The sequence below is a fragment of the Rhineura floridana genome, chromosome 8 (genome assembly GCF_030035675.1).
Source record: "Rhineura floridana isolate rRhiFlo1 chromosome 8, rRhiFlo1.hap2, whole genome shotgun sequence".
NCBI lineage: Eukaryota > Metazoa > Chordata > Lepidosauria > Squamata > Rhineuridae > Rhineura > Rhineura floridana.
The window spans coordinates 18,226,896-18,243,419 of NC_084487.1; the positions used below are offsets into that span (position 1 = coordinate 18,226,896).

Below are 16,524 nucleotides of genomic sequence, written 5' to 3' on the forward strand. Positions count from 1 at the left end.
ATTGGCTCCAAACTGAAATTTGGTTCAGTTCACATTTAAAGGTGAATCTATCAAATTGCCACTTTCCGAAACAATATGAGAACTTGCTCTTAATTAGATTTTGTGATGCAATTCTCCAACCAACCAATGTTTACAAAGCTGCATAGTGCAAACTGAATATATTACTGAAAATAACATACAAAATGCATTGTATTAGGAGAAATTACTTTCAAAAACTTATACATTTGTCAACACTGCATGCATAAATGTATTTATTAGGAGAAATTTGCATTAAAATGCTGGCAAATTTTCATGAGGATTTTTTTTTAAAAAAATGGCACAGTGCTGCAGAAATTAAAGAACTGGATTTAAGTTTGGAAAAATGAGAAACTGAGAGGAGTGAAACTGACAGATCTTTCCATCCCTAGTTGTAGTCCAGCAACCTCTGGAAAACCACAGGTTCCCCATCCCTGTATCCACTCATTTATTCATGCTGATCTTATGCTGCAGAATTAATTGAACTGAACCCAGAGGCTTGGGATGCTCCAGTGACATCAGGCGGTGGGGGAACCAATGGCTCTTCAGGTGTTGTTGGACTCCAACTCCCATCAGTCCTAGCCAATATAGCCAATGGGCAGGGACCTCAGGAGCCGTAGTCCAGCAACATCTGGAGGGCCACAAGTTCCCCACCCATGGTGTAAGGATTACAGTAAGACAATGTCATGTGAAACGTTTGAAAGTGGTCTACAAATGCTGTATTATTGTCATTAGTATTAGGGCATTAATCCTTGTGACACTTGTGGCTTTTAATTTTATTTTTCCTGCAGAAAGTAACATCAGAGTACCAGCCTTGCTAAGGAAATGAAGAGAGACCAGGAAGCAGTATGATACCACAGAATTATATTTATGTTTTTCTTCACATTGCAACATCCACATTGTTCATTTTTTGTGACAGGTTATCTCTAATAATTCTGAATACATATTTACTATTATACATTTATACCAAGAGGCACTTCCAGTAATTCTGGCAAAAAAGGAGCATCATTATAGTGTCTAACTTACAAAAAACAGTAAAAATAAATAATGTTTATCTAAAAGATTTCTCTTTGTTTTTGTTTTTTCCCTGTACAGAATCTATTTTGTACAAAACATTTATCAGCCATTAAACTAAAAATCACTTAACAAATACTCGTGAAGGGAATATATTAAGTATTGCTACATGTCTTAAGTGCAAGGTTATCAGTGAAAGGAGAAAAGATTTCAGTCGGTCCGTGAAAGAGCATCACCTGAAAAAAAAAATACAAGGCCTTGTTCTTGAAGTGTTCAAAACGAAAAAAAAGGAGGCTTGGTTATTACAACAATATTGGCAATATATAAATATAAATTAATGCATGTAGTACACTTAGTGAAAAGAACACCATGTTAAAATGGACATGTACAAATACTGATGAGCACTTCCCCCTACTTTGGTTGGCAGTTCTGCTTCCTTTGGGTATGAATCAGCCAAATCACTTCCAAATCACTGAGAAATTGACAGCACAGTCCCATTCAGAAGCAAGTCCTATTGACTTCAATGGAACTTACTCCCAAATTTGTCTGTACAAGACAGAAGCCTTAGAAAGGAACTTCACAGGCCTTCCAGGCTGCTAGCTTTCCTCCTTCCATCTCCCTTTCAGCTATCTCAGGGGTGGGAAACCATCTTCGGGCCCAAAGGCCACATTCCTTCTGTGGGGTGGGTGGGGATAGGGTCACATGCCCAGTGGTGGGTGGAGCCAGATATAAAAGTGGGAGGAGCAAATTTTACCTTTGTACAGTAGGCTAGTTTCTACAAATATTCACACATCCCTCTTTATCCTATGCCCAGGTAAGCAAGAGGCATGATCACAGTTCAAGGAGATATTTCAGCCAGGCAAAAAGAATGGTGTAAAGCAGCAAGGGACATGGTCGGGGGGAAAGGGGTGTGGCTGAGAAGGCGATGTAATGTGGGGATGGTCCAGAGGGACAGATAGAGAGGACTGTAGGGCCACAATTAGCCCCGGGGCCCAAGGTTCACCACCCCTGAGCTACATTCTCATGATCCAAGATCTTGTTTGTGACAGAATATTTGCTTGGGGGGGAAGTAATTGGGATAGGGCAACTGGCAAGGGGAGGGCTAAGTGCTGCCCTTTCCACCTGCCACTTCTCCCGACCCCCTCCCAGATCCACTTTGTCGCAGAGAAATAGCAACAAGGCTTGGAAGCCATGCAGCAGAGGCAGAGTGCATCGTTTAGGGATGGGGACCATTTGGCCCTCCGGATATTGCTGAACTACAACTCCCAAGCCCCTGCAAGCATGGCCAATGGCCAGGGATGATGGAAGGTGCAATTCAGCAACATTTGGAGTGAAGGCCACAGGTTCCCCACCCCAGGTGTAGTTGAACATCACCTTCCATATCACCACATTCACTATCATTCATGGAACTGAATAGGTCTCGGAAGTGGTGAACTCTGGCTGGATCATGCCCTCTTTTTGTGGTTTTCTTCTTCTTTTCTTTTAAGAAACAGATAACTTGAGCTATTGCTTTAGAGGAAATCTGAAAGATAACACATATAAACTCTGCAAAGAGACTCATAAAAAATAAAGAAAAATACACACCCATTTAGGGAAACATTGAGAATGGAGTCTTTTTTTTTTTAAGACCACCATGATCTGCCAAAAGCTCAGACTGATTAGAAAAGAGCTCATGCATCATCAGTAGGTACAGCGTATAGGAGGCGCTCCACACCTCGCGCATTAGGAAGCAAAATGATTTCCTGGGGGAAAAAATGAGACTGACTTGCTTTTACGAGGGAGAGAGAGAGAGAGAACTTCCATTTGCTTCAATATCAATTTTGCACTAACAAAGGAACTGGCTTCAAGTCTTATGACAGTCAAGTACATATTCATCTTTCAGAGGGTTGCCTGGAGTTCCATTTTTAACCTTGGAGGATTAGCTGATCACTACTGGATGTAGCTGCAGAACATATTTAAATTGTGACAAAGTGTGATTATGCACTTTTATCTTGGAAACAAACAGTTGAGTATCATCCTGTGTGGATATTGCAGAGCTTGGAAAAGTTACTTTTTTGAACTACAACTCCCATCAGCCCTAGGCAACATGGCCACTGGATTAGGCTGATGGGAGCAGTAGTTCAAAAAAGTAACTTTTCCAAGCTCTGGGATATTGTACACAGAACTTGGTGCATGCAAAGGGATGAGGATCACACACATGAAAAGGCATGCCTATGACAAAATGGTGTATAGCCAAAATTGGCAACTGGGGAATCCATGGGCCAAATCTGACCCCCTCAGTAGTCATAACTGGGTCTTCCAGTTGCCAAACAGAGACAAGATGGCTAGCAGGTCCCTTTTGGGGGTGGGGTGGGACACTGGCCTTCCACACACCACCCCTTCCCTTAACATGGCTCTCCAGTAAAACAGGAGGCTGATCAGGTAGTATCAGGACTAATAGCATGTGAGTCACTTGGACTGATTACCAGAGATATAGAAAAAGCAAATGCTTGAGATGTGAGTCCAAATACAGCGGCTGCAACTCTTCTACCACTCACACTCAGACACTCTGATCCACAAAGTAATTACAGATGCTGGAGCTCCAATATGTGTATGGAGCTCACCTGCCTGCAAGAGCTTCCCCATTTCTTTCACCGGAGGAGAGCATCCACTCACTGTTGTTTTCTATTTGTGGGCTGATCAGGAAAGGTCAATGAAATGGACAGAGCAGTCCTTGCATTCTGAGCGTCATGTGTGCACATGAAACTCTGGATCAAAGCATGAAAATAATTGGAAGATTACAAAAAATATCAAGGGTACCTTGAACCCCATTTGTAAAAATGTTAGCAAACATACAATACATGAGCTACAGGAGGAGTGGGGAACCTATGGCCCTCCAGACGCTGTTATGACTCCAACTCTCATCAGTCCCAGTCATCGTGGATAATGGTCATGTATGATGGGAGCTGTAGTCCAGCAACACCTAGAGGGCCACAGGTTCCTCTTCTAGGCTACAGGGTTGTTTTTTTAAAAAAAGAATGGAAATGGGAAAGAAAAACTTTTAATGCCTACAAACTTTCTTTATGCCTACGGTAAAGAAAATCAGGTTTAGACTTGGAAAAATAGGAAGGCATTATTTTTTGTCCCTAAAAGCATAACTCAAAATTGTGAAATCTCAGTCTTTGATCTTTAACTTGGAACGATGCATTCGAAAAGCCCCTCCACAAACAAAACAAATACTGGTTGTCTTCATAACTCCAGGATAAATATCAACTCTAACTGGATCGAGAAGATGGACCATCTCTTACACTCTAGTGATATTTCTACATTCTGCATATAATGAACGAAATAACCAAGCTGAGGGGGTAAAAACCTGCCTTCTTTCCATACACATACTCAGAGCAAACTTTTAATTCATTGCAGTAAACAAAGACAGAGATGATGAATCGAACCTATGACCACTGACTTCAAAGTAACACTAGAAAGATGCAACATTACAACTGATGTAAGATAGAACAGTTCAGGCCTAAGATGCCTTTTAAACTAGGGATGCAGAACTTGTGGCCCTCCAGATGGTGTTGGGCTTCAGCTCCCATCTTCTCTAATCACTGCCTGTGCTGGCTGGGGCTAATGGGACTTAGAACCCAACAACAACCAGCAGGTGTCAAGTTCCCTATCCCTGTTTTAAACTATTATTTAAAAATATTGTCTTACCCCCCTCATTTCCTTCATAACTAACAGCCTCAGCCTCTGTCAATCAAAGAGTAACAGGCAAACTATACGTTCTGTACAAAATGGAGTGATCAGCCATACTTGCTCACTGTCTACCATGCCAAACATTTACCACATGGCATTTTACAGGTATGATCAAATTCCATGTTGAAACAATTAGGAACACAGGAAGGAACATAAGAAGCAGCCTAATTCTGAGTCAAACCATTGGTACATCCAGCTCGGTACTGTCTACACTCACTGGCAGTGGCTCTCCAGCGTTTCAGGTAGAAGTCTCTTCTAGAAGTACCTGGAGATGCTGGGGATTGAACCTGGGACGTTCTGCATGCAAAGCAGGTGCTCTGCCACTGAGCCATATGGAAATACTCTTAGACTTAGATGGATTTAACATAAGTAGCTCCACTGGATCCAACCAAAGGTCCATCGTGCCCAACATGATTTTCCCAACAATGGCTGCTAACTAGTCAGGTGCCTCTTATAAACGGAAAAACAGGTAATGAAGTCAGCAACCCTTCAGGGTTGCTTTGCCATCTGGTGTCTGGAAGTATTCCACTCCCTCTGGTCTTAGAAGTTTAATGTATCTATCATGTTCAATTTGATGTTGATCAACTTACTCCTGATGAACTTGTCTATTCCTCCCCCCCCCTTTTAGAGCCTTGACCTTAGTGGCCATCATTGCTTCCTGAGGATATGAAATCTATTACACACATTATTTATTGTGTGATGTAGCATTTCCTTTTCTCGTAACCTCCTAATCAACTCCATTGGGTACACCCATAGTCTACTATCATGATATAATTTAATTCACCAACCTGTCAAGAGAGGGAAAACCACAAAGTTGATCCTTCATATTTACTTTTATACTGAGATTATTATTGTTGTTGTTACTATTTAAAAAGGTGTATCTGCCTTTCAGTACTTATTTGTAAGAAAAGGTAGATTCATATGTTCATCGGTTAGCTTCTGAAGCATTTTATACAGAGATAGAGAAGCTGTGGTCCTCCAAATGTTGTTGGACTCCATTTCCCATCAGCCCCAGGAACAATTTGAACTGTGAACCATCAGCATCGGGAGGGTGACAGGGTCCTCGTCCTGACTTACAATGATACATACGTGTGTGTACTGCCTTCAAGTCGATTCCGACTTATGGCGACCCTATGAATAGGGTTTTCATGAGGCTGAGAGGCAGTGACTGGCCCAAGGTCACCCAGTGAGCTTCATGGCTAGGTGGGGATTCAAACTCTGGTCTCCCAGGTTGTGGTCCAACACCATAACCACTATGCCACATACATGGCCCTAAAAACATGAACCACTAATAATGCAACAGCAATAGAATTGTATTCAGCTAGGTCTTACTCAGAGTATACCCACTGAAATCAGTTAACTTAAGTCATGTCCATTAATCTCAGTGGGTCTACTTTGAGGAGGACTAGTGCTGAATACCACCCACAGAGGTCACTTAACCACTAGGCCTTTTTTTGAAGAAATGTCTGGAAGGTGGCAATATTTGATGACATGTTCAGCCAAGTCCCATGTAGTGAACAACACCAATGCCATTTTTTTTGCCTCCTGTAGAAATGTAATCAAGAAAATGTTGCTTCTGATTTCATTCCAAATTCTATTTCAGAGAATGGCACAGTTTTTCTCTAGGCCAGTGGTTCCCAACCTGGGGGCCAGGACCCCCAGGGGGGTCACGAAGTAATCCAGAGGGGGCCGTGAACAGTAAAGAAATGAATTATTTATTAATTTTTTTAAAAAAAGTCTTCACTCCCTCGACACTGTCTGCTTTCCACTGCCGCTGCAGATGACACCTCCCCTTTGCTCCAAACGAGAGGGGAGGCCTTTTGCTGAAACACCAGAGCGTCTTTCAGGTGCACTAAGGGCAGGCATCTGCCTATAAAATACATGGCAGATGCCAAAGGAGGCTGAGGGTGGAGCTACCAGGAAGAAGAGGGGATTACTATCACTGATTCCCGTCTCCTTGCACTGCCGCTACTGACAGCGCCCTTACTTAGAATGAGAGGAGAGGGCTTTTTGTGAAGCAAAAAGAAGCAAGCCTGTAAAGAAAGGCTGCTTCCCTCCTTCCTTCCTGGCAGCCAGCCTGCCTCCCTAGGTGGAGGGGGTCACAATTTTTTTTCAGCTTATAAAGGGGGTCCCGTGCTCATAAAGGTTGGGAACCACTGCTCTAGAAGGCATTGCTACACTAAGTTTTACATTTTAGAAGGTTCTTTCATTGAATAACTCAGTTCACCTTTGTTATTGCATGCAGTTCTTAAAGAATAAAATTATTCTTTTTGTGTTATTCTTTAAAGAAGAATCTTTAAAGATTCTTCTTTAAAGCCTTGAATGAACAGCTGTTTATTGATGGAGTTTTCTAAAATACCACTTCTTTGATGAAAAGTAAATGGGTCTGAACTCCTACACCAGTTGGGCACCTATTCAATGACAGCTTATTCTGATAAAGTTTCCCCCTAGTTTGATAGAACTATGCCTGTATAGGTAATCATGCTGTTAGGTATTATTGAGAGCTGATGTCCGCATTATTCAGAACCAGGGAGTAGAACTCTGGATTGTATCAGTTCATACCGCAAGCTGGGATTCAAATCTTTAAAAGCTCCTTCACATAAACAAAACAAAAAACCTTCTTAACATGCAGAAAATTAGCAGGTCAGAGAGAAGTCTAGCAGTAGCACCAGTTTCATGCATGCAGGGAGGTGTTTTAAAAAATATATAGAGGGGCACTCATCAATGCAATTTGCCACTCTCAATTTGAAATGGTGGAGTCTAGAAATCTAACTTCTCATTCTGTCTCAGGCACAGATAGGCTGTCAGCATGAAGGTTTAACACACTGAAAATTGTGAACAGAAAGTTTAATATTTTGGTGGAGGACTAGAATCAGAAGTGTGACTCTTTGTGTATGGAATATAGAGTCCTCACTGGTTTTTCATCAAGGTCTGCCCAAGCTTTTTTACTGTTTGAAGCAAAGGACAACATGGAACCCCCTCTCCATTCTGCTTACAGAAGCTCACCGGACTGTCAGTGGCAGCTGAATCTTACTTCGATCTTGGCAAGAGAGTGTTCTCCACCACATCTGAGGCGCCAGGCTAGTTTAAGAGGTCCAGAACAGGCCAGGTTGCATTCACAGCTCTGTCTTCCATTAGAGGGGACAGCTGGGGGGGTTCAGGAGGAACAGCCAGAGGGGTGTCACCGCTGCTCTCCAGTATCTGCTGTCTAAGTTGGCCACCTCACTCCATCTAATAATAGAGCCAGCCCTGCTTGTCATAACTTCCATCATTATGTATGATGGTATGAATCCACTATGAGTGTTTCCTGTAGTGACAGTTCCTTCTGTCCCAGTCCACATTTTCTCTAACAGGGGTTGGTGCATCTTTAGTGACAAAAACAAAAGATGCTCAGTTTCAGACTGCCTCTAAGAGATTAATGCCTAAACTGTAAGTAAGCAGATCCCAAATTCAGTGCCTAATGCTGATTTGGAACTTTTCTGAGGGTTAAAAACAGACATACAGTGCCTAAGTAAGGTGGAAGACATTTTAACACCCATTCTCTGCCCTGAAATCACTGTGATTCGGTCTTCCCCCTTCTTCTCATGTTTCCAGTTCAACCATCGAAGTTTGAAATCCCATCTACTTCAAGGCTAATTATGTTGGGATCGTGCTTGCCAGCTAGGGGAAACTCAAGTTTTCAAGCAACGTGGCCAGTCTGCAGCCAGAAATGGCACAATTCTTTGGTGTTTGGTTCCTAGTTACATCGTATATGGAAGCTCTCCCATTGGAACCCCAACAATGAAGGGCACACATAGTTGGCTCTGGATAAAGCCACTTATATTTCTTGCAGCCAACAACAACAAAAAAGCCTGTGTGTCATAAAAATATTTCCCAAAGGATTAGTCTTTTTCCTGAAATTGATACTTTAAGGGGATGTTACCGGGTAGTCCAGCACACCAATAATGTTTGGGGCTGTGTAGGAGGTGCAATATTCTGTACTGTGCCATTCCCTGTGTGGTATAGTGGTTAGGGTTTGGATGAGGACCTGGGAGACCTGAGTTCAAATCCTCACATAGCCTTGTCCTCTGTAAATGTATCTAATCCTGGCTATCAGTGGTTCCTAACCTTGATGGCTATGCTCTTCCTCCACTGTTGGGAGGCAGTATGCCTCTGAATGCCTGTTGCTGGGCATCACAAGTGTAGAAAGTGGCTACTGCACTTGGGTTCTACTTGTGGGCTTTCCATAGGCATCTGGTTGGCCACTGTGAGAACCAGAGCTTGGAAAAGTTACTTTCTTAAACTACAACTCCCATCAGCCACAGCCGGCATGGCCAATGGATTGGGCTGATGGGAGTTGTAGTTCAAAAAAAGTAACTTTTCCAAGCTCTGGTGAGAACTGAATGCTAGACTAGATGGGCCTGATCCAGCTGGGATGTTCTATTGTTATGACTATTTCACCTTTACTACTGTTATATTCTCTCTACTGTCTGGATCGAATTATGCTCTTCATTTCTGACCTAGTTTAATTAGAGACTCCTTACCCTTAATAAAGATTTATGAATGACCAACAGCCACACTAACACTACAGAAACTAAGTTAGCAAATTGGAAACAAACTAGAGACCTATTTCTGAGGATCAGGGTTGACAAAAGACAATCAAGAATATCTCTGATTCTCCTCCCTGATTCCAAAGTTAACTCTGTCCTTCCAAATATTCTCTTCCTCACCTAAGGAGTCCCACTAGTTTTCTAGCAGAGGTACTTTTTATGAACAATATTTTGCAGATTTGAGCCTTGCTTTGGAATGTCTCCCCATTATAGCAATTACTGTGACTATACTGACGGCTCCGAGCTGTCGTTTTAGGGTCTCCCTCCCTCTTCAGCAGAGAGTGGTTTTTGAAAAACTTTTAAGAAAGAAAAAAATGCAAACTGTTGCTCTATTTATTGGGAAAGAAGGCAGGCTGATGAAAAAGGCCTGACGTTGTCACTCTGAGTTTATCAACATATGGTCCAGTGGTCTGGCCACCATGAGAAATGCGTTTGGCATGATACATGGAAAGGACATGCAAAACAAATAAACAAAAACCTAAGAATGATAAGCCCACATGCATAGTAACTGGAATTTTTGTGAACTCGTTGATATTTGAGTTTGGATTGTGGTCACTGCCATGCTTCAGGGAAAACTGCTAAGAGGAATATTCCTGTAGCCACAAGCATTTTGTTAAGTCCATGTTTGGTGAAGTTAGCAATTTTTTGCAATTGCTTTCAAAATATCAGCAGCTCAGAGCACACCTTGTATTTTAATCTATACACAACTATAACCCCCGACCCTTCTCCATCAAACCGGAGGGCTGTGCAGACACGGGAGCTCTGGAGGAGGGATGGACAAATCTGTCAGTTTCACTTTTTCTCAGTTTCTCATTTTTAAGTCTTAAGTTCCGTTCTCCACATTTCCACATTGGTTTGGAAAGTCTTATTTTGTTGTAAGTCCTCATGAAAGTTCATCAGCATTTTAGAGTGGATTTTTCCTAATACACACAATTTTAAAGCAATTTTGCCCGATACACACATTTTTGCAAGGAATTATCCCTGATATAATGTATTTGTGCATGCTGCTTTCACGAATATATACATTTTTATGCACTTTTTACCTTGTATGTGCATTTGAACACATTAATTACTTGGAGAACTGAACTGGAAAATTCAGAGAATTACAAATTTTAAAAGATGAGCAGGTTTTGGTTCACAGATTGCTTCAAGAAGTGTGAATTAGGCAAAGTCACCTTTAAATGCAAACTGAATCAATTTTCTCCCACATCCCTATTTTGACATCCTTCTCCGCTGCTCAGAAATCTGATCCCCAAATTACCAGAGGGGAGGGAGCCATGCACATGTCCCTTTGGGGCATAAGCTACAGAGACTCCCTAGATAATCTGATTTGCATTAAAAAGAACTAAAACAAACCTACAAGTCCTGGAAAAGTAGGGATAAAATGGGAACACATCCAGCCCTGAAAGGAAAGAGGATCTTCTCTGCATGCAGAAATTGTGGAAACAAGAGGATGAGGGAAAGAGAAACAGAGCAGCAACCTCTCCTGCAACAGTGCCAACTAGCTGTTAAAAATACTGCCAGATTTAAGTCTTATGTCCAAAACCTTGAAGGGCAAAGTGTCTACAGATAAGAATTAACAATTAAAACAGGGACAGAGAAAAGCACTGAAAATTACAGCAAGGGCTGAATCTGCAATCATTCCATCATGTTGGCATGTTACAGATCTGGGACACTTAAACTTTGAAATAAAGGCCATTTCACACAACACACAACAACTCTGCTGTTTCCACAAAGTGCACTCAGTAGGAAGCTGTAAGCAGGGCCAGCCTTACCATGACAAAAAGAGATGCAGCCGCCTCAGGTGGAAGATGCTGGGGGAGGGGCAGGGGGTGGCAAGCGGCTGAAGAATAGGGCTGTATCCACTAAACTAGCCTGCTGTCCTCAGGTGTGATGGGGGACGCCAACAGTGCCCAAGTAAGATTGAACTGCCAGTCACGTTGTCTTCTGTAGTGGGGTGAGGGTGCCATCTTATCATTTGCCTTTGACAACAAAATGTTTTAGGTTGGTCCTGGCTGCAACTAATCCCAGATCTTTGCCAAGTGTATCTATACGATATATCTATATTTTACATTTGGAGATGACCCCTGGAGGGAAACCACACAGATGTACTCTTAGGAAACACAATGTGCAAAGAGGTGGTCATGCCCAAAGTGTGATTCACTTCAATCTCTCTCTCTTTTTTGTCCACTTTCACCACTTACAAGAATTCAGAGACGTTCTTGACTGAAGGAAAAGAGCTTGCCAATCAGTTCTAGGCCACAGGTCTCTCTCACTTGCCTTTGAGACTTTTTCCTAGCTGAAGGAAGTCAGGGACACTGAATGACTAGACTCTGATGCTGAAAATCTGTCTCCCTGGCAAACATTTAATTTGTGTACGGGTGAGTGATGCTTGTAGTCTTGCAGGCTGTGGTGGCTGGTGGCTCCGTGCCAGTGAGGCAACGGCATCTGCTCCAGGTTTTACTCCAAACTTTTGAGGAACTGCCCAAGGTGCTGCAGAACTTGGGGCAGCTCCTTGAAAGTTCAGACTAAAATCTGGAGTGGATTCCACTGCTGCATGCAGGGTGTGATACATGAAGGCCCCTGAGAAGCAAGAATGGGAAAAGTAGGCAAGTGAAGGTGGTGAAAACAGCCACTGTTGAAGCATCACACAAGAGACTTAAGGTACTGGTTTCAAGGATGGCACACTCATGGGGATTTCTGAGCACACCTTCAGATATGCAGGCAGATCCCTCTCAACATACAGTACTACTGAAGCTCAGTTGGGCCGTGATCATTGGCTGGACTGATGCTGAAATTCAGTATCCTTGGTAAACCCTGATGCTGAGGACCAATGTTAAAGTCTCACTACCAATTATGCAAGATCTTATTTGTCAGACAAGCGAATGGCTATGTTTTATTAAAAATTGGTTTCGTTTCTTTCCCCCGCTTTTTGTTTTTCAAATTATCTGTACAAAAACATCCCGCCCTTCCCCCTTACTATCTACAAGACCCCAAAGGTGTCTCCATATTTACATATAGATGAGCAAAAAATAATCACAGGCAAGGAGATAATCACTTGAAATAAAATCAGTTAAGCAATCAAAGAAATCATAGGCTCTCCTGCAGACCTGACCTTCTCAATGTGTTTTTTTTTTAAAAAAAACAAACAAAGAAAACAGCAAAACTAAATCCTGAAGTAAATAAAAATCCTGATGTTGGATCAAGGAGGATCTGAGAAGCCCTATTAGCAATAAAATGCCTCCTTGCAGCCTTCTTGCTGCACAGTAGCATCCTTCGACCTCGCTTTCATTGGCTGCTGAGACACACAATCAAGGGGGACAAACATCTATGTTCTTCAGTTTAAGCATTGCAAAAGGTACTTGCCTTTTGACATAAAAGATCCTGCACAATTCCACATCTCTCATCTTGCTGCATTTAAAGGCTGGGAATGGAACCTCCTTTTTAAAAAATAATAATCATCTCACACTAGCAACAGTAGGGAACTTATAAATACAATGAAAAGAGAAAAATAAAGAGTGAAAATGTGCATTCAGGCCTTGATGCTATTTTCTACACACACACACACATCATGCCTCTTTAAAGATCTTTTTTTGGGGGGGGGTCTTACAACCTAATACATCACAGTTGCCAGATTATTGTAGTCTTGCAAGCATAGATATAAGGAAGAAGTTAAATTAAAACTTACTCTATATATGACCTTTCCAATGGACATCAAATGCTACATGGGAAACAACCTTCATTGGAAAGCAACAGTATAGTTAATTCCTACTTTGAAGGAGGAGTAGGAGGACACCACCACTCAGAAGTTTTTTTCCTCCTTTTGCACAGATGTTTTCTGCATGCTGTAGTGCCGGAAGTTGACCCTGGCATCTGGATCAGTAGTTTCCAAACTGTGGAGTTTCTTGGAAATCTGTCATGGGTTCCTCTAAGGCAGGAGTGGGGAACCTATGGCCCTCCAGATGTTGTTGGACTAGAACTCCCATCAACACTGATCATTAGCTACGCTGGCAGGGGCTGATGGGAGTTGGAGTCCCAACAACATCTGGAGGACCACAAGCTCCCCACCCCTCTATGAGAAGATCAGTAACGGTGGACAAACTTCGCCAAAATATAGCTTCCCTGTCACTACCAATGAGGTCTGGCCAATGTTTTGCACTCATTGTGCATGCAGCTCCAGAATGCTGTACAGTACACAGAGGTTTTGTAGCAAACAAATCAATGCAGAATGTATTCACTGAAAGTTTGTATGTCACTTATGTAGATGCCCAGGTGACAAATTTGATGGTTGTTCCACAAATTCCAGTTTAAAAAATTACAATAAGCCATGACCAAGCATCTCAAGTTGTTACTCAACATAAAAATGAGAATGGTTGATATGGTTCTTCTTTCATAATGAAATTTGTGATTATTATGAAGGGATGTATTGCAGGGAGCCATGCAAATACTTCTCCCCAGAGCTTTCTGTTTCAAAAAAGTGAGAATACCTTTGGACATTATGGACAAGTGCCAGCAACTTTTTTGCTGCTCTGGGTCACACCTATCTGGATTATTCTGAGTTGTGCAGAAGAAGAAAAAATGGAGTACTTCAATATAGCCTTTCCAACGCTTCGAAAGAAAAAGCGCAGATCTCATTTTCAAACAAAAATGACACCCTGTGTGGTGCTGGCCATTTTTGTGACATTCTGGGGTTGGACCTTATGCACAAGTGCTGACTCAACATACTCTAGTGCCACAATCAGTTTCCAATGCAACATCACATCCATCCTGTTGGCAGATTGTATCAATATTTCATTCATAATTTCAATGGCACCACATCACAGAGAGCAAGAACAAGGGCAATGTACTCACAATACAACTCACTTCACTGTGAGCAGGCCTCTCATTTAGAAACATCGTCTCTTTTTTTCTTTTGTATCACAGTTACCATAATATGTCATCACTTAAAAAAATAAAATGAACAAAAAATGAAGAAAAATGTAGCTGACAAACCCTGGCTAATATATATATATATATACACACCCACAGAGAGAGAGAGAAAGAAAAAAAGAGAGAGTATATGTATATGAGTGTGTGTGTGTGTGTGTGTATATATATATATATATATATATATATATATATATATATATATACTGTATATTTATAATTCCCCACCCCGTACAAATGTCTGTAAAAAGTTGGTGTTGCAATGTAAAAGCATCTTTGAGCAGAGGAGTTTAAACAAAATATGTGTGTGTGTGTGTATCTATATATATTTAAAAAAGTAAAGAGAAACAACTTAAACAGCTGTAGGTGCATTATCCCGTATTTCTACAGTGTTGTGTCTAAATGTTGTGCTGGCTTGTAAAAGGAACTGGTACGCAAGTCATCCTTGTCTTCAAATACTGCTCAAATTCCTATCCTTGTCATTGGCTTGTCTCAACAGCTGTGCTTCCCTCTTCCCCTTTGGCCTTCCCTTTTTCCTCTTCTTCCTCTTTGATAGCCTCAATTTCTTCAGAGGCTTGGTGCAACACCAGTGGTTGCTCCAGAGCCTGCTTTTCTGTCCCGGCTTTTCGCTCTTCCTCCCCAATGACTTTCTTCCACATCTGATGGTTCTCAAGTAGGTGCTGTGTTATTTGGCAGTAGATTTTCCTCCTCTTCTTTCCTGCAAAACACAAGCAAAGTGAGACCTAAAGGCTGCAATCCTTCATGGCAGAGTATCTGCTTTGCATGCAGCAAGTCCATCTCTAAGTACAGCTGGGAAGATTCCCTGTCTGAAACCCTGGAGAGCTGCTGCCAGTCAGTGTAGACAATGCTGAGCTAGATGGACAGATAAGGCAGCTTCCTATGTTCAAAGTGGGGGTACTTACAGATGGGGGTTTCATACTGTGAATGGATCACCCAGATATCTCAAATGGGTGGTTGGCAGCAGTTTCTTAAAAAAACTTACTGGATTTTTCTTGGAAAGGGTAAATTTGCATTAAATGGAGGAGGGAACAGGCTGGCACATGTCAATGACATTGTGTGGACCCTGTAAAATAAAACAACTGCATGCATGAAGGGCACCCATCCCACCATAAACACCTGTCTGGATGCACCCTAGGACTTCTAGGTAAACTCACACAGATTTGTACTGCGCATCTAGGGCAGCAGCAGGTTTGGGCTGTTGAAAGGATCAGAAAACATGCTTCTCTGCTAGGCATGATGGAGCCCTCAGCTTGATGAGGACCTTTAAAGTTAAGGCAGGTTAATTGAGTACTGCTAAAAGCAGTACAGGCTTCCAGATGGAGTGCCCAGATTCCACGTTGCTTTGAGTCCATAGGGTGAGGGAAGTGGCATCCTCCTTCACTATATGGAGGAGCTGTAGCTCAGGGATAGAATATGTGCATTGTATGCAAAAGACCCCATGTTTATTTATTTATTTATTTTATTTATTTGTTTCATTTATAGACCGCCCATAGCAAGTGGCTCTCTGGGCGGTGTACAAAAAGGTTAAAATACAAAATATCAACAATAAAATCAGACAACAAACAATAAACACAAGCAGCAACAAAATAAAAAAAAATAAAAAAATTAAATTATAACATAAACGCTTAAAATGCCTGGGAGCATAGCCAGGTCTTAACCTGGCGCCAAAAAGATAGAAGCGTAGGCGCCAGGCGTACTTCTTCAGGGAGGCTGTTCCACAGTTCGGGGGCCACTACAGAAAAGGTGTTCAATCTTTGACATCTCTAGATAGGGTTAGGGCAGGCCCCTGCCTGAAACCCGCTGTGTATTGAGCTATATGGACCAATGGTCTGACTAGGTGCAGGGAAACTTCTTATGTGAACTGCATCCAGGGCCGGCACCAGGCATAACTAGGTCTTTGGGCACCAGTATGCCCTGGGCCCATGGTGCTGTAGCACAACCCCCCTCAATACAGGTGGCACAGAGCTAATAAACCCACGTGCATGCCCAATCTACTTTGTGTCATATGAATGACGTGAACGTGTAGTGTACATGCCTGCCATCAACCAAGATGGCAGCAGGGCATCAGCCCCTTAGTTATGCGATCTGTGGCAGGATCAGGTTGCAGGACCTGATGCTGCTACAGATCATGGAACGGGAGTGCCACCCTCCTATCCTAAGGAGGGGCCCTCAGGAGCATAGGGGCCCTCAGCCAGGGCCCAACCTGGCCACCCTCTGGCGCCAG

At 42.3% G+C, this 16,524-nt stretch overlaps 1 protein-coding gene across 3 annotated transcripts in view; it reads right to left on the reverse strand.

Moving 5' to 3' along the window:
• Positions 1-893: 893 nt before the first annotated feature.
• PDE3A (phosphodiesterase 3A) overlaps positions 894-16,524 on the reverse strand; it is a 437,665-nt gene continuing 422,034 nt past the window's right edge. For all 3 annotated transcript variants that reach the window (XM_061638443.1, XM_061638444.1, XM_061638446.1), the window contains exon 16: positions 894-14,997. In XM_061638443.1, the coding sequence (XP_061494427.1) occupies positions 14,759-14,997 (239 nt within the window). In that variant the 3' untranslated portion in view covers positions 894-14,758. The remainder of the gene's footprint in view (positions 14,998-16,524) is intronic.